Consider the following 22,857-nt stretch of genomic DNA (forward strand, 5'->3'; position numbering starts at 1 on the left):
TAAAACGTTAAATAGCGTTAGAGCCCATAGTTTCATGATGTATAGAGGTCTTGCTCTCCCAATATTATACCAATCGAAAACTAAGGATTTAAGACGACGTGTCGGTGCTCGTATGAGCAGCTGCAGTTCTCTTGTTACGACAAATGACTGATCCTAATGTCTCCTATGATGGAAAATACTACAAAAATACTGCATTGTCAGGGAGATATTCGTTTTTCTCTATCTCAGAAGCAAAGGTATTGTCGCACAGAATGACACATAATTAAAGAATTAATTCGCAATTTATTTTTGACACGAATGTTTACATTTGTATAGATACGAGTTCTTATAAGTGACTTTACTTACTATAAATATATGTATCATCTGTTTTGGTAACGAATTCGACAAATTATCTTATTTTTCAGATGTCCTCGCCAATTGAGATATAGTGTGCGTGTATTAATGGACTTGAGGCGGTCAAGGTTGTTCTGGATTAGTGTTATGTAATATTGCAGTAGAACTATGCAGCAACATACGATGAGATAAGATAAAGATACTGGTTTTTCTCTCACTAATAAATAAGCTTATTAAAAATATAATTCATTTACTTTCGTGGTATGATAGATAACCAGAAACCTCCATCAGGTTGTATGGAAAAAGTTTTTTTACTGTATTTGAATGGAGCACATGTTTTCTCATTGGCGCACAAAGTATATTTACTAAGCAAATGAAACAACAGAATTTTTATTTCTAAAATAGCGAATCGATTGCCAATACAGCTCCTCGGGCCTATGCCAAATCCTAGAGTAGTCGCATCGTTTATTGTAATTTTTTTGCCATAATATCTGTCAGGATCAAACTGATTAGGATTGGCATAATGTTTGGGATCTCTGTGTATAGCAGCCGCAGGTATCCAAATCGTCGATCCCGGCCGTAACATTATTGGCTTGCCACCAGGCAACGCCGGTGGCAACTCAAAAGGTATTTTACAAACTCGATCCAGAAACGAAGCTTGTCCATGCAAACGCACTGTTTCGTGAAAAGCTGCATCAAGATATTGCATACCTGCGATAGCCTCGTACGTCGGTTTGCCGTTCGTTTCTTTTATTATTCCATCGATTTCTTCTTGTAGCTTACTCTGCACGTTGTGATGGAGAGCAAGTTCATGAGCAAAGGCACACAAAACCGAGGTCGTTGTGTCAAAGCCCGCGAAGAAGAATACAAACGCTTGACATGTCATCCCGTTGATATCGAATTTCACATTTTTTTCATCTAGCTTGCGCGCGTCCATCATCAGTTGCAGCATGTCAGGCCTAGTAATACCATTATCGTCTCTTGTTTTCACAGTCTCGCTTATGACGTCAGTGAAAAAATCGCTCAATTCTTTGCTAAACAGTCGGATCTTCAGAGCCTTCATTATGCCGGGAAATACTCGGGACACAATAATTTTTAAACCCAACAATGGGCCTATAATTGCAGCTTTTTTACTGAGAACGAAAAATTTATTTGTTGGATTTCGAAGTGAATCTATTTGAATCCCGAATGCGCAAGAGGCTATCACGTTAGTTGTGTATCTTCCAAATAAGTCTTTTGTATCGACTATTTTCAGTTTTTCACTCGGCTGCTTATCAATAAAACCCACGAAATCATCAGCACAATCCACCATCAAGCCAAACATCATTTTCATTTTACTCGACGTAAACGATGAACTCAACACTGTTCTCGAATCTTTCCATCTCTGTCCCTTCAAATTGAATAGATTCCCGCCGAATAATGGATCGAGGCTTTCATCTCCAATTGGATTGTGATCTGGAAAATAGTCGAAATTCTTGATGGTTATATTTTTTATTAGTTCAAGATCCCTTATGACGAACACTGGCTTTGTAAAGTTGAAGGCACCGACGTATTTTGCATCAGAATCGAGATCGTATAATTCTTGGAACACTTGAGTCATGTGTTTTCTACGCAATATGGGTCCCGTTAAGCTTCCTAGAATAGGCCATCCAGATAGGTACGGAATTTCCAATCGTTCAAAATAGGAATAATTATTCTTCAAGTAAATGTATATCAAGTAGACGATAACAAATAGAAATGTGAGGATATAGTAATCCATTGTTGAATAGACCGAGAGCAATTGAATTTGCTTTTACATTAGATCATTCGTCTTGCACGATTGTAAAGCAACTGGCTTGATAGTTAATTATCATCTTTCCCCTCGTATCCAGTGTATCCCCTCCTTCGTACCACTTGCAATATGCTTCCCACTTCCACAAGACAACTATCTACTTTGCTCTTAACATTGAAGCATAATAAGTAATTTTGTAAACATTAACAAAAAACGTACATAAAATTTTATCCATTCAACTATCGCTCGAGCTACATAATGTATAGAAAAAATTTGCATAGAGTACATTTGCTTGATTAATTGATGCATTCCAACATTGACAAATGTGTAACTATCAATAAATACTTACCATTTTTTACTTACATTATAAGATATTAAATTTGCTGCTCTCTACGACTGTTCTAAAGCTTCAAGTACTTTAAAAGTATTCGAACTAGAGGTTTCACATTTTTTAAATAGACCTTTCTTTTGATTCCTCAGTATAGGGTTTCAAAATTGTAACGTTATACATTTGATTAATAGCTGCATATAATAATGGCTGCATAATAAATTAATATATATAATGATACAAAAAGATTTATATACCGTTACGGAATCAATAGCCTGGGTATGGCGCTTTTTTGCTGTTTTTCCTTTGATGTTGAGAGGTCCAATTGGATTCCGAAGGTACAGTATGAGTATAGTATCGATCATTTTCGCAATGGTATTATGTGGCTTGGTTTTAAAATTCCTTTATGGATCTGCTCTCTACACTATCAATGTTTTAAGGTAAAAAGATTATTTGTTTTCTATTCGATGCAGTTACATACATTGATAAACTGGAAATATATATTTCAGAACACTAGAATTATCGTTGTCAATAGTTATATATAACGGTATACGGCTACTAAACGCTGTGGCATTTATCGATGGAGTGGTCATCAAATTGATCTACGGAAAGGAGGTATTGTGAAGCGTTCTTAAGCCGTGTTATTAATTTCAATTAGAATAATGTATGCATCTTTTAAAAAAGATTTTAGGTTTTTTTGAAAATCTTGTAAAGCAGGACAAATATTTACGTAACATCGGCTTTCACGTTCAGTATACTATCTGTACGAAAAAAAGCCGTTGGTATATTTCTACATTATTAATTTTCTTGATTACGCAAGTACTATCTTATATACTTACAGACTTTAAAAGGTAAGAGGTCCGCATAAATTGCCGATGTGTCTTTCACTTTGTAACTTTCAACAGGGCCAGGCCATTTTTGTTCAAAGCCTTCGAAGTGTACTTGACTCTTGTACAGATTAGTAACATAATGCTCTTTGCTTGGATGATACTCAATGTTGGTTGCAGATTTCAAGTTATGAATGAAGGAATTCGACGCAGAATGTCTAAAACAAAAATAAATGATTATACGGTTCTTTATTCAGGAAATTATTCCAGTTAATATAAGTATTTAATAACTAACTTTAGTAAAATTTTTAGATACAAGACAATTATACATTCTTGAAAACATCGGCAAAGGTCCATTCAGAGCTCTGCAATATAGCTAGAAGAGCTATGAAACCATTCATTATAAGCATAGTAATATATCACGTTTCCGTGTATTTATATTCATATTCAAGCATGAAAGTGCACTCATTTTTTTGCAGATAAATTGCGTTATCATGACGTTCGGCATCACCACATCTATTATATATGTGATTTTTATTGAACTGAAAAATAGACTCAGTGCTAATCATGCCTTCTTTTATTTCACTTTGATCATGACATATGTTTTACTAACGATCCTCATTGTCAGCAGTTGTAATTGGACCAGTCAAAAGGTCAAAATTTGTATAAAAATTTATCTAGTACTTTTAATTAAAAAAAATTCCTTGTTATAGGCAGCTGAAACTATGAAAATACTTCATAAAATCACGATGGAAAATATTACGAAAGATCATCAATGTCTTGATGAAATGGTCTGATCATATTTTATATCGGATACGTCTTCTGGCTCATTGAGAGAATACTTTTTTTCAGGCACGTGCGTTTTGCATGCAAATAGTTCATCATAATCTGCAATTCAATGCATGGAATTTGTTTCCCGTTGACTCTACGCTTCTGCAGTCGGTAGTAACTTTGAAGACTATGCTACTACACATTCCAACGGTCAATTTGTATTTTAAGATCTGCAATTTATTTTTTTAGTTGGCAGAAGCAGTTACAACTTATTTGGTTATTTTGATACAATTTGATCCTTTAATAGCTTAAACTATAATACTGAAAATTATTTTTGCAACGGTGAAAAATATATGTACTATTTTACAACATTAAATGACACAAGTAGCTAACGTATTTATAAATTAAATCCAATTAGCTAAACTGTTATACCACATATTGTCAATCATTAAAGTAAAAACAACAATGTCAGTAAATGTGAACATCTAACGGATCTATAAAAGCATTAAAGCAAATGAATATTAAACCATTTTCTGAATTGACCGTACAGTTCAGATAATGTAGTGAACTGCAAAGAAAGAAACCGTATAAATTTTATTGTATCTTGATAATTGTTACAGGAACTTTTTATTATTAAAGTTAAATATGTATTACGATTTGTACACCGTCTATGAGTCAGTAGGATGGCTTTATAGGCTGATGGGATGTTTCCCATATGTCCTTAGTGGACCTAAGAAATCAAGATGTTATGTGTTGAGTACGATAGCAGTGACGTTCAACATTTTGTTCTTTATTATGGGTGCAAAATATTTTTACGACTATTTAAATATGGTAAAACAACGTTTTATGTTCTCGTGAGTATATATTCTAGAAAAAAGCGGAACATGTGTTCTTATATCGTTATTATTTTTCAAATATCTTGTTGTTTCGGAAGATTATTATTGAACTTCTTTTACAGGATGGATGACGATTCTTTATCAATTCTTATTTTGGCACTGCGACAGTTTTTCAGTATCGTCTGCATATTAGATGCTATGATTTTAAAGATCTTTTATAGTAAACAAGTTAGTTTTGACAATGTTGTTGTTGCTTCCATTAAGTATAATTTTTGCCGTTCCAGATAATTTTGTCTACGAAACAACTTGCCATCCAAGACGAGGTATTAAAAAGCTTTGGATATCAATTCAAATATAAACAAGCAGCCAAGTTGAGCTTTATAGTAGTAATTATAATACTACTTATCTCATATAGTATAATTAATTTAGAGTTTTTAACACTAATAGCACTGTAAGAAATGAATGTATTAAAGAGATTGAAATAGCGTTGTCCTAAAAACTCTTGAATCTGTTGTATAGGCCACTTCCTATGATGTTAAGAATTTTTGGGAATTTGACCGTACTGGTTCAATTCACTAATATTACGTTATTCTGCTTTCTGATAATTAACGTTGGTTTTCGATTTAAAGCACTCAACAGTTGCATCAATAATCGAAGATCCGATTGTAGTAACACTCTTACGGTATACGTAAAGCCATTTGACAATTAATACCTATTATGTATGTAAATAAAAATTCATTAACATTAAAGCATCAATTTACAGGTAATCATGATTAAAGATATCTTCAAATTTATAAAAGTATCTGCTAACGTACACGCCAACCTCTGCAAAAAAGCAAAATTTATTAACAAAGTCTTTACTGTTACAATAGTACGCCAAACTTATGATCTCGTAATAATATAGAATCAAATCAACATAATTTATTCATTGGTGAAAATTATTTTAATATGTTTTATGTTAGGTTGCAAGTATTGTCAAAGTATTTTTTTTATCCGCAGCAATGTCATATTTCATATATCTTGGATTTAAGTTTGGTAGAGAATACGTAGCGTTTGAATACATGCTGCTCTTCTTTAGTGTTCTGATTACAAATATTTCAATATTATTTATGATTGTACTTAGTTGCAATTGGACATCCAGTCAGGTACAAGCATTTTTAATTATATCTGCAAACAAATTTGAAAACGTGCTATTTTTTGTTTGAATTTTATAGGCAAACAACACCGTAAACATCCTCCATCAGCTAGCTTTAAAAGAAATCTATCTAAAGGATGAGTCATTAAGACGTATTGTAAGTTAATACTTTTATTGAAAATTATTAAGAAACTTTAATCAAATTGTTTTAGATAAGGACATTCTTGGTGCAAATTTCTCATCACGGTCTAAATTTTACCGCTGCTCATTTATTTTCTATTAACTCGGGATTGTTGCAATCCGTGAGTATTATTATGGAATATTAAATTGATAAAATATTACAATTTCTTCTATAAGTTTCAGTTTACAATAGTTATCACGACATATCTCGTTATTCTCATAGAAATTAATCCAAAAGTTATTTAAATGTATTAACTTCAGATATAAGTCAGTGAGTACAACTGTTCCAATGAAACCTATACGCATCTCGTTGATTGCACAATTTACTATTTTTGAAAAATGTAATACTATAAAATTTAATTCATATCAAATATTGATCGACTATGGAAATAGAAATATTTATCACCTTATTACCCATTTATGCAATTACTATTTTCGCGTATGTTTGTTTTTTTTTGTAGATGTATGGTGTATTTAAATCAATCATTTACATTATTTTGAGATGCAGATAATAAATGAGCATTATGTGATATTAATCAAATCATTTTTCTAGAAACACAAGCCTCATGCTGTCTCCGTTTACAATGTTTCTTGTGTGAAGACCATAGCTCGGCTATACCTGACAGATTACGACCCCAGCATTATCTATACACTCAAGTTAAGGCACAGTAATAACAGAAAAATAGACAAATGTTATTTTTATTTCCATCGACAATGTGTCTTGTATCGAGTAATTATCAAGCTGTCGAATCATTGACAGAAAAAAGAAATTCCATCAACAATGTTTCTTGTACAATCCACCCTACAAGCTACCGGATGATTGACAGATTACAAACTCATCATCATCTATTCATCCAGCTGAGGCACATAAAGAGAAAAAAATGTTACAGTACCTTATAGCGAACACATAATTTTTCTGACATACTATTTCCATGGATAATGTTTCATGCAGCAAGCACCCTCCAAGCTATTGAATGATTGGCAGATGACGAACCCACGATTATCTACATACTTCAATTAAGACACTAGAAAAAGAAAATACAAAGAATAGGGTTACAGTATCTTGAAACTAATAAATAGTCGCCTTCTATGTACGTTATCTACTTGCTATTTCCTTGTATCAAACTCCCATATACTAGCGAATGATTGACTGATTTTGCAAACCCGTCATTACCCATGCGCGGAACTTGAGGCACAATAACGCGAAATAAAAATAAAACTGCTGTTGCTACCTCCGTCGTCGATGTTTCTTCTCCATGCTATCGAATGATTGATAAATTTGATCTCACCAAATCAACATGGCTTCAGACACCACAGGTCGACTAATGAAGTGCTAGTAAATCTAATACGTGTGAAGCCTTCGTAATCAAACAACACTTGGCAGCTTTATGTATATGATATGGAAAAAGCATACGACATGATATGGAAAAAACGAGTAATCAAACTTATGATTGAATTTAAGATCAGAGGAATGATATAGAGGAAATATGATCAAGTTCGTAGCCAACTTTCTGAAAAAGAGATTCATAAAAGTAAAAGTAAACAATACATTGTCTGACAAATTCGAAATCGAGAACGGTGTCCCCGAGGAACAGCAATGGGTATCACACTATTTTTAATCGCCATAAATGTATTTAAAAATCGTATACAAAAACCCGTAAGACATTCCTGCTTCGTCGATGACTGCACAGTCCTAGTAGCAGGGAAAAATCCAGAAACGACAGCTCTGTTACTCCAAAACTCACTTGTTTATCTTTTGCTGGAGATATAAATTAACGGAAATTGTTCGTATTAACAAAATGACAACCGCAATTTTGAGAAACTGCTTTGTAATATGTTTAATATTTTACCTTCCCAGGGTAATGATGTTACCTACAGGATTTTCTCAATGAATTGGCTGGAGCTTCGAAAAGAGACCAGAAAGCGGCTACGTTTTATGATGTTGTCTGCATCCAAAACTATTCCACTATTCAATAACTTCATAGTAGACTTATCGCCTGAAATGTTTTTGAAGGTGATCCTGTGGAATAATTAAGTTTAATAATAAAGTTTTTCATCTAAATAATATTTGATAATGTTCATAGATATTGAAGGTTTCATATTCTGCTTTCAATTTACTGCAAACGCAAAACTGAAGTATTGCTTTGAAATTAGCATATTGTTGCAGTTTTATGTAGAGTAAATCAATATTTTTTTTCTGGGATGCAATATTTTTTTTAAATTTTTGTTAGATGTTTGTTATGCTGTACAGCATAAATAAATCATGATATAAAATTATATTTCGCAAAAGTTTACATTTGTTATTAAAGTGCTTAAAGATAAAAGATCTCGCTTTCTAATTAGCATTATAATGAAAACAAAAGTTATTAATTAGTATTTCTAAAAATACGTTCTTTGATGAAAGTTGCTGAGAATAAAAATATTAATAATTAAACAATTTTTCAATTAAAAAGTTTACAATTTTATACAATTTTACAACAGCTACAATCAGATCCATTCAAGTCACAACATATAACATTTACGAATACCAATTTAACAAGTGGAGATAATCAGTTGTTGTTAATACCTGATCAATTTAAGGTTTGTTTTGTTGCATAAATATAGTGGTCTTTTTCTTGCACCGTAGCATTTAAAAAAGTGCACTTTAAATTATCCAATATCTAAGTATCTTATAAACAATTATTTTGTAGAGTACTATTAATAACTCATATTTGTGAACTTGTAATTAATAAAACTAAATTATAGTTAGTATGTCAAGATGAATAATGTTTCGTAACGATACGTTAATATTCATATAAATGTAATACTTAACACCTCTTTAATACGTACTTCACACAACTAAGTAGATACTAAACTTCGGCTGTGTTTTGCGTCACAGACATCCACGCGTTCTCCGCTAGTCTGACTCAATGTGAGTTCGTTACTATAAAAATAGAGAGCGATCAATTGTTTCCCCTCAAATGAAAAATGATCGCAAATATGACTAGCAACTAGACGTAAACGCTCATTTACAATTAACGGCAACGTAGGTAGCGAGAAAAGCCACACAATAAGCTCTTGTTGTAAATATAGAAATGTAATTTGAATCTTATTAGAAGGTCTGCGTACAGTGTTTCAGTTAGTCTTTTAAAACGATTCGTGGTACGAAGATTATTTCAAATTAGAGCTATGAACTTTAATATTTATTTTTAACGAAATAAAAATGATCAATTAACTATCAACTTGAAAATAATTCTTTTAAAAGAATAAGTTGAGAAGAAATCACTTAAAAGATATCGTCATTGAAGGATATCTTAGAAGAAATTTCCAGATAATATATCTTGTTGACAATTTATTAATAATTTTACGAGAAAAAAAGAAAAAAAGTTCGTTATCTCTTTTCATCGGTTATTGTTTATAAAAAGTTATTTAACGGAAAAGTAATCTGATTTATTACTATTTCGCCATGGAAAATGAAATCGACGAAACCGGAATCGAATATAAAATTTTTGCCCAGACTTTTTTCTTTTTGAAACTTGCTGGATTTTGGAAACCTACGACTATGAAGCATCGTTGGTTGCGATCATGCTACGATGCATACACAGTTTTTGCCTTCATTAGTATTAATTTGATCGCTGGTGGAACATTTTTAGAGATTATATTAGCGGAAGACGATATGTTATCTCATTTTTTAGAAAATTGGTTTATTACAGCCATCATTACGCACACAAGTTACAATGGTCTAAATATTGCGATAAAAAGAAGACAAATTGTCAATGTACTGCAGAAAAAGTTCATAGCAGAACGCTGGACAAATTTGCGAGATGCCGAAGAAATGAGAATTATAGAATCTTCTAAAGACATCGAACAGTAAGTAATATAAAATAACATACAATAGCTTTATATCACCTTTCTATTCGTAAAAAATGCACATACCATTTAATAAATCTATTTTACAATGTAATCATTTCTGTCTATCTATTATCGTACTTTTTTTTGTTAGAAAAGTATTGAGATATTGGATGGATTTAATAGCAGTGAATGCTGTAGTGAACCTGCTTAATCCGATAATCACTGAAAATCCAGATAATGATTTAATAATAAATAGCTGGATACCTTATGACAGAAATGTGCCTTCTTGTTTTTGGATGTGTTACACGCAACAAGTCATTAGCTGGACGATCGCTACTATTACTAACGTGTCTGCGTGCACTATTATTCTTAATTTCATCGAAAGAATTTGCTCTCACATTCGAATACTCCAACGCAGACTAACAATGTTACCTGAGCTAGTACAAACGGGGGTGATAAATACTGCCAAAGATGAGTTGTTCTATATAAACGAATGCATTCTTGATCACCAGAACATCTATGCGTTAGTATATTAGCACAATTTTTTATAAGTCCAAAAACCAATCCTCTTACTCTCTTATAAGATCATTATTGTGTAATTTTTTTCAGTGCTGTAAAGGATATAAGCGAAATATTTTACGCTAGTATGGTTATGCAATTTATTTTAATTTTTTCTATTCTGTGCACAAACATATATTTTTTATCGAGTCAACCGCTGTTTTCTAGTGCTTTTATCGCGGTAGCTCTCATTTTGTGCTGCATGATGTCGCAATTTTTTCTCTTTTGCTGGTGGGGATATAAATTAACTCAAATTGTTCGTATAAATTCACTACAATCACGATGGCAAATAAATATTCTCTGTAAATAGCACATTAATATTTTATGTTTTCAGGGTAATGAGATTGGTTATACAATTTTTTCAATGAACTGGTTTGAGCTTCGAAAAGAAACAAGAAAGCGTCTACGCTATATTATGCTGTCTGCATCAAAAAATATTACATTATTTGACAATTTTATAGTTGAATTATCACCCGAAATGTTTTTAAAGGTGAGGCCATGAAATAAATTATTTAAACTATGCGAGCCAGAATTACATTTTTTATATATTTGTTTTAGCTAATGAAAATTTCATATTCAACATTCAATTTGTTAAAAACGGGAAGCTAAATTATCATCAGAAAATGATCAAATTAGTGTAGTTTTCATGCAAAATCGCTACTTACGTTTCATCAATAGATAATATTTTCAATTATGATGCAGTAATTTTAATTATTTTTACGTCAGATATTATAGTGACATGAAGTTTGGAAATGTCACAACTATTTAATTTATTATTGTTAAACTCAACGATGAAAAACTTGGCCGATTGACTGCAATTATTATTATAAAAGTATAATGATTAACAGATTAATTAGTATAAAAGTATAATAATCTAACAAAGTTGCTGAGCGAACCATAGAATATAAATTAGTACTTGTACAATCCTTTTTAATAATGTTTATTACAATGCCACAGGTAAACTATCTTTAACTACTTGATAAATCGTTTACAAGGCGATCTACTGCTAGTTACAGTTTTGCTTGCTCGAAGAGCACCAAATTCTACAGATATTCAAAAAAACTTTAGATGTCATAAAAAATTGATAAAGACCCGGATACAACTGTTGCTGATAAAAAAAGAAAATACGATAATGTTTGCTAAATTTTCTAACAAATTCTATTATATCAAAGAATCGATCCATCCAATTTTATCGGAACCGTTCTAAAGTTGTGATCATAGTTTTTTTGTATCATACGTATCTACGATATTGCGATTGCGAATCTTGCAAGGCACTGCACACTCGGATTCGACTGTCTGAGAAATTTTAATAGTCTAATGAATCGATATATCGAGTATTATTAAGAAGTATCTTTTCGTTTCATAAGCATGAGTCTATAAAAATGGTTTGCAAGTTTAGCTGCACAAGAAGCGTGACTAGTAATTTTAGCGATTGATAATTTGCGAACGAAAAAAAAAATTTTTATTAAATTAAGTGTGTCCATTATATATATTATTATAATTTATTGGTAGTTGAATTCGGTATGGTCATAAATGTAGAGTTAAATAGCTAATAATAAAGAAATTCAAAAATGAAAAACTTTCTTAACTTCGGTAATAAGTAACGAAAGATTTTGTAGTTCAAAAAATTTGAAAATGCAAGAACATAATAAAATATTTAGGTGGTTAATAAATGTAGCCGTAGTAGTTAAAGCAATTCTATTGGCATCAGACTAACCTTATTATGCCGATGTGCAGAATTCTTGTCAGGATGACGTTGAAGCGTTAAGCAAACTCGATACATGAAGTTTCACAATTCATTTCTCATGTTTGTAGAGTTTGACTGATGCCTCAACCAACGATCAGACACTGGAAATCGACTGTTAAGTGTTATATGAATACCGTACCAAAGATTCAAAATGTTCAAAAAATAACGCATTATTAAAAAAATACGGATTATGCCTTGTACAAATAAGTAAAAGTGTGAGGGCCGAAGAAAAATAATTTTTTTAAATAACAAAATCACTAGAAAATACTCCGTAATTCGCAAATTGTTTTAGCTACTAAAAATTTCATATTCAATATTAATTTCTTAAAAACGCAAAACAAAACTGAAATTAGAAAATTGTCTAATTAGTGCAGTTTTCGTGTAAAGTGCTACTTACACTTTCTCAATAAAGAATATTTTCATTCAAAGACGTTATAATTTTAATTATTACTACGTTTTGGCTATTTATGTATCGTCATCGTTGATACCCAAACGTTAATGCCTGCAGCTATACATCATATGATTTTTCTCCCGATAAAATAGACTCATTTCTAACAGAATAAGGGCAAATAGCGTCAATATGTAGATAGGATTGAGCGATTAATAATTTCAATGTCACTATATCTTTCAGATTGATAGCTTCTTTACCTAATAGTACGACACAATACAAATCGTTTTTCGGATCATTCAAAGAATCAGCACAGACTCCAAAAACACTTGTATCTATAGTATCATTCAGAAATTGCGTAGATAAACTCATTGTCCCTACCAAGTTATTGTCTTCGTTCGGCAGTCCGTTCAAGTAATTGACGATGGTTTTTGCACACTCCGCCATCAACTCGTGCATTGGTTTTATCTTGCCAGAAGTGATAAAAGGGCTCAACAAATTTCTTGTTTCTTTTCATCGTTTGCCGGCCATCGAAAATAGATTCCTACCGAACAGAAGATCGAACTTGTCTATAAAAATCTTGTGTTCCAGAAAATTTTCGACATTGTTGATTGTGATCAGTTAATCAGATCTAGATCTCGAATCATGATTATAGGACGCACAAAGTCAATAACGTTGCTGTACTTAGTATTCGAATGAGCGTTGAACAGGTCGATCACGGTTTCCGAGATATGCTTTCGGCGGAAGAAAGGAGCCATGTTACACAACAATAGCTATCCTGCTACGTATGAAAAACCATTTTCTGTGAAATATTCAACAGATGTTTAAAAGTAGTAATAAATAGTATTAATATAGCCACACATAAAACGTTAAATAGCGTTAGAGCGTATAGTTTCATGATATATAGAGGTTTTGCTCTCCCAATATTATACCAATCGAAAACTAAGGATTTAAGACGACGTGTCGGTGCTCGTATGAGCAGCTGCAGTTCTCTTGTTACGACAAATGACTGATCCTAATGTCTCCAGTGATGGAAAATACTACAAAAATACTGCATTGTCATGGAGATATTCGTTTTTCTCTATCTCAGAAGCAGAGGTATTGTCGCACAGAATGACATAATTATGTGATGATGCGTCATCACTTGAAAATCACGCTGCCTTATGCTAGCCCCGCTCCCACTAGAAACGCGCGGCCAAGCGTCTATTGCCATACACCCGTCCACGCACTCCCGGACCTCGCGAACTATGACCTCTAGAAGTCCCCCTGACCGATTCGCACGACCCTTACGCTCGCGTACAACCCCTCGCGCACTCACGACCCGATCCGACAACCCCCCGGGGAGCTAGAAGCCCCTAAAGTCTCCAGCCGCGATCAGCTGATCGCAAGCCCCCGTTAGTTAGGCAGGCATAGCTAGACTAGAAGTAGGAGCGACCGAGCGCGTGAGAGCGAGCGAGACCGCCGATGCTAGACCGATCGGAAGCGAGCGAGGGGAATCGGTAAGACCAACGAGCGGTAGATAGAAGAGGATAGACAAGTGACGCTATCTGACCGGCCAATCGTTATCGGCTTAGGGGTGGTTGGACTTATGAGAGAAAACCGACGCTATCTTCGCGACCAGTAGGCAAATTAGGCGCGAAGGACCGACCAATAAATAAATTGCGCGGGTAAAAAACATTAATATAGACGGCGCTGAGACCTGACTTAGCAACAAGCTAGCCAATCGGCAACAACGAAGGGGAAGTAAACTAGGAGAAGCGGCGCGTCGCCGAAAAACGGCGCGCCAGTAGTAACCGTTAAGCCTCGACGGTAGGACGTCCGCCGAGCCTCGCTGTTGCGCGGTACTAAGGAGTGAGTACAGATAAAGTAAAAGTGAGAGAGATAAGTACAGCAGAGGAAATAGTGAGAGAGATAAGCCTAGCAGAGGAAATAGTGAGAGAGGAGTAGATATAGAGAAAGAATAGTGAAAGTGAAAATAACAGAGGAATTAGTGAGAGAGATAGGCATAGAAAAAAAGGAATAGTGAAAGTGAAACAACAACGGAAATATAACAGAAATATAACGGAAATATAACAGAAATATAACGGAATAACGATAACGGAAATATAACAGAAATATAACGGAATAACGATAACGGAAAAATAGCATAAAAATAATAGAATAACGATAACGATAATAGAATAAAAATAATAGAATAACGATAACGGAGTAACGATAACAACAAGAGTAAGTACCCTTCCCTTACTATCGATTTTCTATGCATGATCAATAATCGCGAGTTTGCCGCGCATTGTCGACCGCCGCGTTTTCGGGAGTGCCGTACGACCTTCGCGCGTCCGACAGTAGTATTCGACCGCTTATTGCTAACCACCGAAAATCCTTTGTCGAACCGACGTATAATCATTGTCCGCAATTTGAAGTTGTCGAACGCCGCGTTTTCGGGAGTGCCGCATGACCTTCGCGCGCATTACGCCTTGACCGAAAACGTTTGCCGTTATCCCCAAGTTTTCTTATTACGTCGTTTCTTTGTCCCGCACCTGAAATAATCGCATGACCGCCGAATGTTCGCGCGTGGAATCCCGCATGACCTTCGCGCGCCCGTTGCCGTTGCTTTATATGTTTTCGCCACCGACCTTTCGGGTATAGTTTCGAGTCGCCGTGTTGCTATCATCCGTGAAACGAGTTTTCCTTAGTGCGCGTCTTTGGATTCCTTTCTGAGTCGATCTAAACATCACACGAGTCGCGTTAGACCTTCATTCGACCGGTAGAATTCGGATACATTCGCTTTTATTTTGTTCGCGATCGTCGCTATAAGTATCGTCAACACCGCGAACAGTAGTTAATCTTCGCGTGACCGACCGAATTCCTGAGCGCAATTGTTTTGAACGAACTGGAATTCTCGCCGCGAATAAACAAACCGACGTTACGTATTCGAACCGTATCTGAAGTCCGAAACATTCAACCGAATGATTGTTCGTCTAAGCCGACTTCGTGCCGTAGTACGCCACTCGCGTCCCCAGTAACCTAAACCAGGCTGACCATAGCAACGGGTAGATCGCTGGGCTGACCTGGGAAATTCTTTCGATTAATAAACTTGAGTTACCCTTAAGCCTGATTTATTATTGACTATACCCACTTGATCGCCCATCCCCCGTAGCTTTCGCGATCGGTGAGATTGGTAAACGCGTGCGCGAATTCTCCGACTGCCCTGATCATCGCCTAGCCGATAACCACCGTCGCAGCCACTACGCCACCAGTCCAAGGAAGGAGCTATTCCCCCTGAACCACTAGCCGTCAACCGGGGCGCCCCTGAGACGCCCCCCCTCGATGTACCCGCTTCTGGGTTAAGAGCCGCCATGCCCCGAATTTTCTAGCTAGCCGAACGAGCCGCAGCCGTGGGTGGCCTTGAAAACCACCCGTTGCCCCCTTCTTTCCCCTTCGCTCGACACGATCTAGACTCGACCGAATCGTCGCCTAGGACTTCGCGCTCCCGCTTCATTCCTCACAGGTGATAGCCGGCCACGCGCGCAAGAACACCGACGGCGACGAGGAGGGGGGCAACGGGGAACCACCCGACCTCACAGCGACCAGCAGGACCACCGAGCCGAGAACCAGCCAACGTTGCAGCGCTACCACGCTCTCCTAACGCGAGAGCACGGTAGCTGGCGCCCAACTCAATAAAATAAAGCTGCACACGTTGTCTCGGCTGACTGCGCGCCGCTGGCGACAGTGCGAGACCGGAGAAATACCGTCTGTTATTTTTCCCCTCCCTCTCCCCCGTCGCAATTAAAGAATTAATTCGCAATTTATTTTTGATACGAATGTTTACATTTGTATAGATACGAGTTCATATAAGTGACTTTACATTTTACTTACAATAAATATATGTATCATCTGTTTTGGTAACGAATTCATCAAATTATCTTATTTTTCAGATGTCCTCGTCAATTTAGATATAGTGTGCGTGTATTAATGGACTTGAGGCGGTCAACCTCCACCGGGTTGTATGGAAAAAGTTTTTTTGCTATATTTGAATTGAGCACATGTTTTTTCATTGGCACACAAAGTATATTTACTAAGTAAATGAAACAACAGAATTTTTATTTCTAAAATAGCGAATCGATTGCCAATACAGTTTCTCGGCCCTACGCCAAATCGCTTATTGTATTTTTTTTGCCATAATATCCTTCAGGATCAAACTGATTCGGATTGGCATAATGTTTGGGATTTCTATGTATAGCAGCCGAAGGTATCCAAATCGTCGATCCCTGCTGTAAAATTATTGGCTTGTCACAAGGCAACGCCAGTGGCAACTCAAAACGTATTTTATAAACTCGATCCAGAAACGAAGCTTGTCCATGCAAACGCACTGTTTCGTGAAAAGCTGCATCAAGATATTGCATACCTGCGATAGCCTCTTACTTCGGTTTGCCGTTCGTTTCTTTTATTATTCCGTTGATCTCTTCTTGTAACATAATCTGCACGTTGTGATGGAGAGTAAGTTCATGAGCAAAGGCACACCAATCCTAGGTCGTTGTGTCAAAGTCCGCGAAAAAGAATACGAACGCTTGACTTGTCATCCCATTGATATCGAAATTCACATTTTTTGTATCTTGTTTGCGCGCGTCCATCATTAGTTGCAGCATGCCAGGCCTGGTAATACCATTATGGCATTTATCGATGGAGTGGTCATCAAATTGATCTACAGAAAGGAGGTATTGTTAAGCGTTTTTAAGCCGTGTTATTAATTTCAATTAGAATAATGTATGCATCTTTTAGAGAAGATTTTAGGTTTTTCTGATAATCTTGTAAAGCAGTACGTAACATCGGGTTTCACGTTCAGTATACTATCTGTACGAAAAAAAGCCGTTGGTATATTTCTACATTATTAATTTTCTTGATTACGCAAGTACTATCTCATATACTTACAGACATCAAAAGGTAAGAGGTCCGTATAAATTGCCGATGTGTCTCTCGCTTTGTAACTTTCAACAGGGCCAGGCCATTTTTGTTTAAAACCTTCGAAGTGTACTTGACTCTTGTACAGATTAGTAACATAAAGCTCTTTGCTTGGATGACACTCAATGTTGGTTGTAGATTTCAAGTTATGAATGAAGGAATTCGACGCAGAATGTCTAAAACAAAAATAAATGATTATACGGTTCTTTATTCAGGAAATTATTCCAGTTAATATAAGTATTTAATAACTAACTTTAGTAAAATTTTTAGATACAAGACAATTATACATTCTTGAAAACATCGGCAAAGGTCCATTCAGAGCTCTGCAATATAGCTAGAAGAGCTATGAAACCATTCATTATAAACATAGTAATATATCACGTTTCCGTGTATTTATATTCATATTCAAGCATGAAAGTGCACTCATTTTTTTGCAGATAAATTGCGTTATCATGACGTTCGGCATCACCACATCTATTATATATGTGATTTTTATTGAACTGAAAAATAGACTCAGTGCTAATCATGCCTTCTTTTATTTCACTTTGATCATGACATATGTTTTACTAACGATCCTCATTGTCAGCAGTTGTAATTGGACCAGTCAAAAGGTCAAAATTTGTATAAAAAGTTATCTAGTACTTTTAATTAAAAAAAATTCCTTGTTATAGGCAGCTGAAACTATGAAAATACTTCATAAAATCACGATGGAAAATATTACGAAAGATCATCAATGTCTTGATGAAATGGTCTGATCATATTTTATATCGGATACGTCTTCTGGCTCATTGAGAGAATACTTTTTTTCAGGCACGTGCGTTTTGCATGCAAATAGTTCATCATAATCTGCAATTCAATGCATGGAATTTGTTTCTCGTTGATTCCACGTTTCTGCAGTCGGTAGTAACTTTGAAGACTATGCTACTACACATTCCAACGGTCAATTTGTATTTTAAGATCTGCAATTTATTTTTTCAGTTGGCAGAAGCAGTGACAACTTAGTTGGTTATTTTGATACAATTTTATCCTTTAATAGCTTAAACTATAGTACTGAAAATTATTATTATAACACCCAGTCAGGTACGAGCATTTTTTATTATACCTGCAAAAAAATTTGATAACGTGCTAGTTTTCATTTGAATTTTATAGGCAAAGTACACCGAAAACATCCTCTATCAGCTAGCTTTAAAAGAAATCTATCTCAAGGATGAGTCATTAAGACGTATTCTAAGTTAATACTTTTATTAAAAATTATTAAGAAACTTGAATCAAATTTGTAGAGAGAGAAAATCATGTTTCCTCTGGAGCTCAATATTGGCGCTTCCGACTGTGTGAAGGCCGGGGTGTCAACCTAACGGCTAGTTCTGTGAACTATCTTCCGGACGGTTATGCAAATTGAGGGGAGCTAAGACACTTGCAAAAGGTTCTCCGAGCTGTCAACACCACAGCCGCCAGTCTCCGCTTGTGCTGATTGGCATTCGACTTTGTACTGAAACCAACATAAGGAGAGCAAGATCATCGAGGCCCCGAAGAAACGAATCAATACGCTACTCATCGGAATGAATACAAGAAAGCAAAATCATCAAGGCACCGGAGCGACGGGTCAACCACAGCCTGTTTCTCATTATGAGCTAAGTCCTCAGCGTTGATGTTTGTCTGCCTCATTTAAATATTTGTATACATTTTATGTTGTGACTATGATACAAGATTCGCACGAATTATTACGGTTACTGAATGCGTCGGACTCCGACTGTTTGAGAAATAATAAATAGTGTTAAATAGATATTGTTTTCTTATTATAAGCCGGTTGTCCGAGGTAAAAAAAGTAATTGTTATAAATTGTTTTAGATAAGAACATTCTTGATGCATATTTCACATCACGGTCTGAATTTTGCCGCTGCTCATTTATTTTCTATTAACTCGGGTTTGTTGCAATCCGTGAGTATTATTATGGAATATTAAATTGATAGAATATTACAATTTCTTCTATAATTTTCAGTCTACAATAGTTATCACGACATATTTCGTTATTCTCATAGAAATTATTCCAAAAGTTATTTAAATGAATTAATTTCAGATATAAGTCAGTGAGTACAACTGTTCCAAAGAAACCTATACGCATCTCGTTGATCGCACAATTTACTATTTTTGAAAAATGTTATACTATAAAATTTAATGCATATCAAATATTGATCGACTGTGGAAATAGAAATATTTATCACCTTATTACCCCTTTATGCAATTATTATTTTCGCGTATGTTTCTTTTTTTTTGTAGATGTATGGTGTATTTAAATCAATCATTTACATTATTTTGAGATGCAGTTAATAAATGAGCATTATGCGATATTAATCATATAATTTTTCTAGAAACACAAGCCTCGTGCTATTTCCGTTTAAAATGTTTCTTCTGTGAAGACGATCGCTCGGCTATACCGTACAGATTACGACCCCAGCATTATCTATACACGCAAGTTAAGGCACAGTAATAACAGAAAAATAGACAAATGTTATTTTTATTTCCATCGACAATGTGTCTTGTACCGAGTAATCACTAAGCTGTCGAATCATTGACAGAAAAAAGAAATTCCATCAACAATGTTTCTTGTACAATCCTCCCTACAAGCTACCGGATGATTGACAGATTACAAACTCATCATTATTTATTGATCCAGCTGAGGCACATTAAGAGGAAAAAAAGATACAGTACCTTATAGCGAACACGTAATTTTTCCGTCATACTATTTCAGTGGATGATGTTTCATGCTGCAAGCACCCTCCAAGCTATCGAATGATTGACAGATAACGAACCCATCATTATCTACATACTTCAATTAAGACACTGGAGAACGAAAGTACAAAGAATAGTGTTACGGTAGCTTGAAACTTATAAATGGTCGCTTTCTATGTACGTTATCGACTTGCTATTTCCTTGTATCAAACTCCCTTATACTAGCGAATGATTCACTGATGATGCAAACCCATCATTACCTATGCCCGGAAGTTAAGGCACAATAACGAGAAATAAAAATAGAAACGCTGTTGCTACCTCTGTCGTCGATATTTCTTCTCCAAGCTATTGAATGATTGACAGATTACGAACCTATGATTTTCCACGTACGTCAGCTAAGGCATAAGGTATAGCAGAACGAATGAAGAACTTCTTTGCTGTTCCTTTCAACTTATAAATAATAATTTTCTACGCCATCGATATGCTGCTTTTAACACAAATGTTAACTACATACATACTACCTCAAACTGTTATGTGATTAACAGATCACCAACCTTCCATTACGCACATTGATAGAAGTAGAATAAAAGATTTCGATAAAGAAAAACGTTGCACCACCTAACTGTTACTGGCAAATTTTTATTCGATGTGCTGTATCGTTTTAGGTTTTGAAGAGACAATCTTATTACTTGCCCTCGGATCATAACACCATTGTCAGTACGTATGACACTCGATGCTTCTATTGGACATCCATTCGTAGATGGGAATCTTTCGAAAGTGTCGACTGAAAATAAAAAAAATTTTACAAGATTGTTATTACAATCTCGTGTGAAATAAAAACAGTACATCTCATTAATGTTTAATGTTTAAAGCTGTTATTTTTATTTCAAAACTAGTAATCGTGGGATATTAGTTATTCAATAAATAAATAAATGATACTAAAGATTTGATGTGATTATTCCAATAAAAAATGATAACTCTAAGTAATACTAAATTCACGAATACAAAATAAAATGTCTTTCGAATTTAGTTTACATTGTATCATTTTAACTTACGCTATCGCTGTTGAAAATTAGAACGCTACCATTGTTTGCATTACCGTAACTAATCCAAAATTTAACAACAAGCTACATAGTGAAAATCTGCTACGGTTCTGTAGGCTACATAGATAAAAGGCAATTCATTTTTCTTTAGTAAGTGGTAATGTATTTGCGCACTAATATTTCACAAACTTTGAAAATAATTAAAGGAAAATAAATGTAATGGTTAATCGAATTGTCATTGAACATAAAATTTTTCCCCATACGTTTTGCGTATTAAAAGTTGCTGATTTTTAGCATCTACGACAATTAAAAATCGTTGCCTGTAAATGTATTGTCATCGTTACGCATTTTTTTCAATTACTGATATTCTAATGCATATTGCAACGACAGCTGTGAATCAAATAATATTCGAAAAGCAACATTTTTTACAACAATGGAACATTGATACGTGATAACAATATATTAAATGTTACAGTAATAGTTTTAAACGTATTATTTAGAAGAAACAAAATAATCAATATTTTACATTCGTGTATGCTGCTTAGTAGATGTGCTGAATTACGACGGAGAAATTACCATTATAAGTGAATTTGAAAAGAAAATCGGTCAATTAATTGTAAAAGACTAATTTTAGTTTAGATACGGATTTTAGATGGTTGTTTTTTATTATGAAATAATATTTGCTTTAAGAATAATCATGTATAAAACAATCTATGCTCAAGAATTACCTAAAAATTGTTTTTTTATTTTTTATAGAAACATAAGACGACTCTGATTCATAGTGCTGATCTTCATCTTAAGAGTGCGCTGAATTTGATTGTTAATAAAATCCCAAAAAACATTTTTAAAAAAGCGCTACACGCCTTGTAAGAAAAACATCCTAACATTTTCTTGGATTTATTATACACATCAATTCTATAATTAAGTTATTCCCAATATTGTTCACGTTGGAGATGACTACTTAATTTATTATTTTATCGTGAAGTTTGTGCTCGTGTAAATATATTTCAATGCAGATTGAAATCGTTGCCTGGGCTCCTCGGAAAAATTAAAATAGACGATTTTAAATTTAAGCAACTTAATATTTATTTATTTTTTAAATATTAAATTTAATAATTGAATTTCTAAATGTTGATTGGTAAGATTTTCTTTGAATTTGTCTTTGGATTTATTACCTATTGCTTTTAAACTTATATCTGTATCCATTCTCAATATGCACAGCAAGAAAACTGACTAATACATTTGATTAATTGGTATTCACGCAATTTTTATTGAATATCTCAGTTTTGTGCATAAACATATATTTGTTATCCACATAAGATCTATTTAGTGTTGATTTTATCACAGTTATGCTATGGTTCAAAATTTCTTTTACTTCTGGTATGGATCTAAATTATCGCAATGTGTATATTTCAATGAT

At 34.4% G+C, this 22,857-nt stretch overlaps 5 protein-coding genes and 1 long non-coding RNA gene across 7 annotated transcripts; 5 read left to right on the forward strand and 1 right to left on the reverse strand.

Moving 5' to 3' along the window:
* Positions 1 to 271: 271 nt before the first annotated feature.
* Positions 272 to 2,147, reverse strand: LOC131667041 (cytochrome P450 9e2-like). The gene is made up of 2 exons (XM_058940212.1): positions 588 to 2,147; positions 272 to 499 (listed from the first exon to the last, which is right to left on the reverse strand). Exons 1-2 carry the CDS (start codon positions 2,090 to 2,092, stop codon positions 457 to 459), a joined length of 1,548 nt encoding a protein of 515 aa, XP_058796195.1. The 5' UTR covers positions 2,093 to 2,147; the 3' UTR covers positions 272 to 456.
* A 576-nt stretch (positions 2,148 to 2,723) lies between these two features.
* Positions 2,724 to 4,397, forward strand: LOC131666965 (putative gustatory receptor 28b). The gene is made up of 9 exons (XM_058940095.1): positions 2,724 to 2,770; positions 2,942 to 3,047; positions 3,117 to 3,283; positions 3,338 to 3,503; positions 3,572 to 3,670; positions 3,739 to 3,912; positions 3,973 to 4,050; positions 4,112 to 4,201; positions 4,280 to 4,397. The coding sequence occupies exons 1-9, from the start codon at positions 2,742 to 2,744 to the stop codon at positions 4,340 to 4,342; spliced, it is 972 nt and encodes a 323-aa protein (XP_058796078.1). The 5' UTR covers positions 2,724 to 2,741; the 3' UTR covers positions 4,343 to 4,397.
* A 99-nt stretch (positions 4,398 to 4,496) lies between these two features.
* LOC131666996 (uncharacterized) lies at positions 4,497 to 5,321 on the forward strand. The gene is made up of 3 exons (XM_058940146.1): positions 4,497 to 4,884; positions 4,989 to 5,094; positions 5,151 to 5,321. The coding sequence occupies exons 1-3, from the start codon at positions 4,676 to 4,678 to the stop codon at positions 5,319 to 5,321; spliced, it is 486 nt and encodes a 161-aa protein (XP_058796129.1). The 5' UTR covers positions 4,497 to 4,675.
* Positions 5,322 to 6,213: 892 nt separating this feature from the next.
* LOC131666968 (uncharacterized) lies at positions 6,214 to 7,387 on the forward strand. 2 transcript variants are annotated; one of them, XR_009302155.1, is made up of 3 exons: positions 6,214 to 6,303; positions 6,365 to 6,452; positions 6,735 to 7,387. It is a non-coding gene; the product is annotated as an uncharacterized LOC131666968 (long non-coding RNA). The 2 variants fall into 2 exon arrangements; XR_009302156.1 differs by having other exon boundaries at positions 6,264 to 6,303; positions 6,359 to 6,452.
* Positions 7,388 to 9,626: 2,239 nt separating this feature from the next.
* Positions 9,627 to 11,289, forward strand: LOC131666997 (odorant receptor 67c-like). Its single transcript, XM_058940147.1, has 5 exons — positions 9,627 to 10,030; positions 10,164 to 10,535; positions 10,622 to 10,826; positions 10,905 to 11,060; positions 11,129 to 11,289. The coding sequence occupies exons 1-5, from the start codon at positions 9,627 to 9,629 to the stop codon at positions 11,177 to 11,179; spliced, it is 1,188 nt and encodes a 395-aa protein (XP_058796130.1). The 3' UTR covers positions 11,180 to 11,289.
* A 5,906-nt stretch (positions 11,290 to 17,195) lies between these two features.
* On the forward strand, positions 17,196 to 18,666 carry LOC131666998 (uncharacterized). The gene is made up of 8 exons (XM_058940148.1): positions 17,196 to 17,202; positions 17,485 to 17,577; positions 17,637 to 17,646; positions 17,701 to 17,866; positions 17,935 to 18,033; positions 18,102 to 18,275; positions 18,336 to 18,413; positions 18,475 to 18,666. Exons 1-8 carry the CDS (start codon positions 17,196 to 17,198, stop codon positions 18,664 to 18,666), a joined length of 819 nt encoding a protein of 272 aa, XP_058796131.1.
* The last annotated feature ends 4,191 nt before the right edge of the window (positions 18,667 to 22,857 follow it).

This window comes from Phymastichus coffea, unplaced genomic scaffold (assembly GCF_024137745.1).
Source record: "Phymastichus coffea isolate CEN01 unplaced genomic scaffold, Cenicafe_Pcof_1.1 PCOF00062, whole genome shotgun sequence".
NCBI classification, from domain to species: Eukaryota; Metazoa; Arthropoda; class Insecta; order Hymenoptera; family Eulophidae; genus Phymastichus; species Phymastichus coffea.

Bases quoted from the DNA above. Each gene is read 5' to 3' on its own strand.
- LOC131667041 (XM_058940212.1), bottom strand. From the start codon at position 2,092: ATGGATTACTATATCCTCACATTTCTATTTGTTATCGTCTACTTGATA. The intron at 500-587 runs GTAAATGAATTA...GTTGCTGCATAG, and splicing joins TTATCTATCATACCACGAAA to TTCTACTGCAATATTACATA.
- LOC131666965 (XM_058940095.1), top strand. From the start codon at position 2,742: ATGTTGAGAGGTCCAATTGGATTCCGAAG. The intron at 3,671-3,738 runs GTAATATATCAC...ATTTTTTTGCAG, and splicing joins AACCATTCATTATAAGCATA to ATAAATTGCGTTATCATGAC. The intron at 3,913-3,972 runs GTCAAAATTTGT...TCCTTGTTATAG, and splicing joins GTAATTGGACCAGTCAAAAG to GCAGCTGAAACTATGAAAAT.
- LOC131666996 (XM_058940146.1), top strand. From the start codon at position 4,676: ATGTATTACGATTTGTACACCGTCTATGAGTCAGTAGGATGGCTTTAT. The intron at 4,885-4,988 runs GTGAGTATATAT...CTTCTTTTACAG, and splicing joins AAACAACGTTTTATGTTCTC to GATGGATGACGATTCTTTAT. The intron at 5,095-5,150 runs GTTAGTTTTGAC...TTGCCGTTCCAG, and splicing joins AGATCTTTTATAGTAAACAA to ATAATTTTGTCTACGAAACA.
- LOC131666997 (XM_058940147.1), top strand. From the start codon at position 9,627: ATGGAAAATGAAATCGACGAAACCGGAATCGAATATAAAATTTTTGCC. The intron at 10,031-10,163 runs GTAAGTAATATA...TTTTTTTGTTAG, and splicing joins TCTTCTAAAGACATCGAACA to AAAAGTATTGAGATATTGGA. The intron at 11,061-11,128 runs GTGAGGCCATGA...TATTTGTTTTAG, and splicing joins CACCCGAAATGTTTTTAAAG to CTAATGAAAATTTCATATTC.
- LOC131666998 (XM_058940148.1), top strand. The intron at 17,867-17,934 runs GTTCTTTATTCA...TAAAATTTTTAG, and splicing joins CAAAAATAAATGATTATACG to ATACAAGACAATTATACATT. The intron at 18,276-18,335 runs GTCAAAATTTGT...TCCTTGTTATAG, and splicing joins GTAATTGGACCAGTCAAAAG to GCAGCTGAAACTATGAAAAT.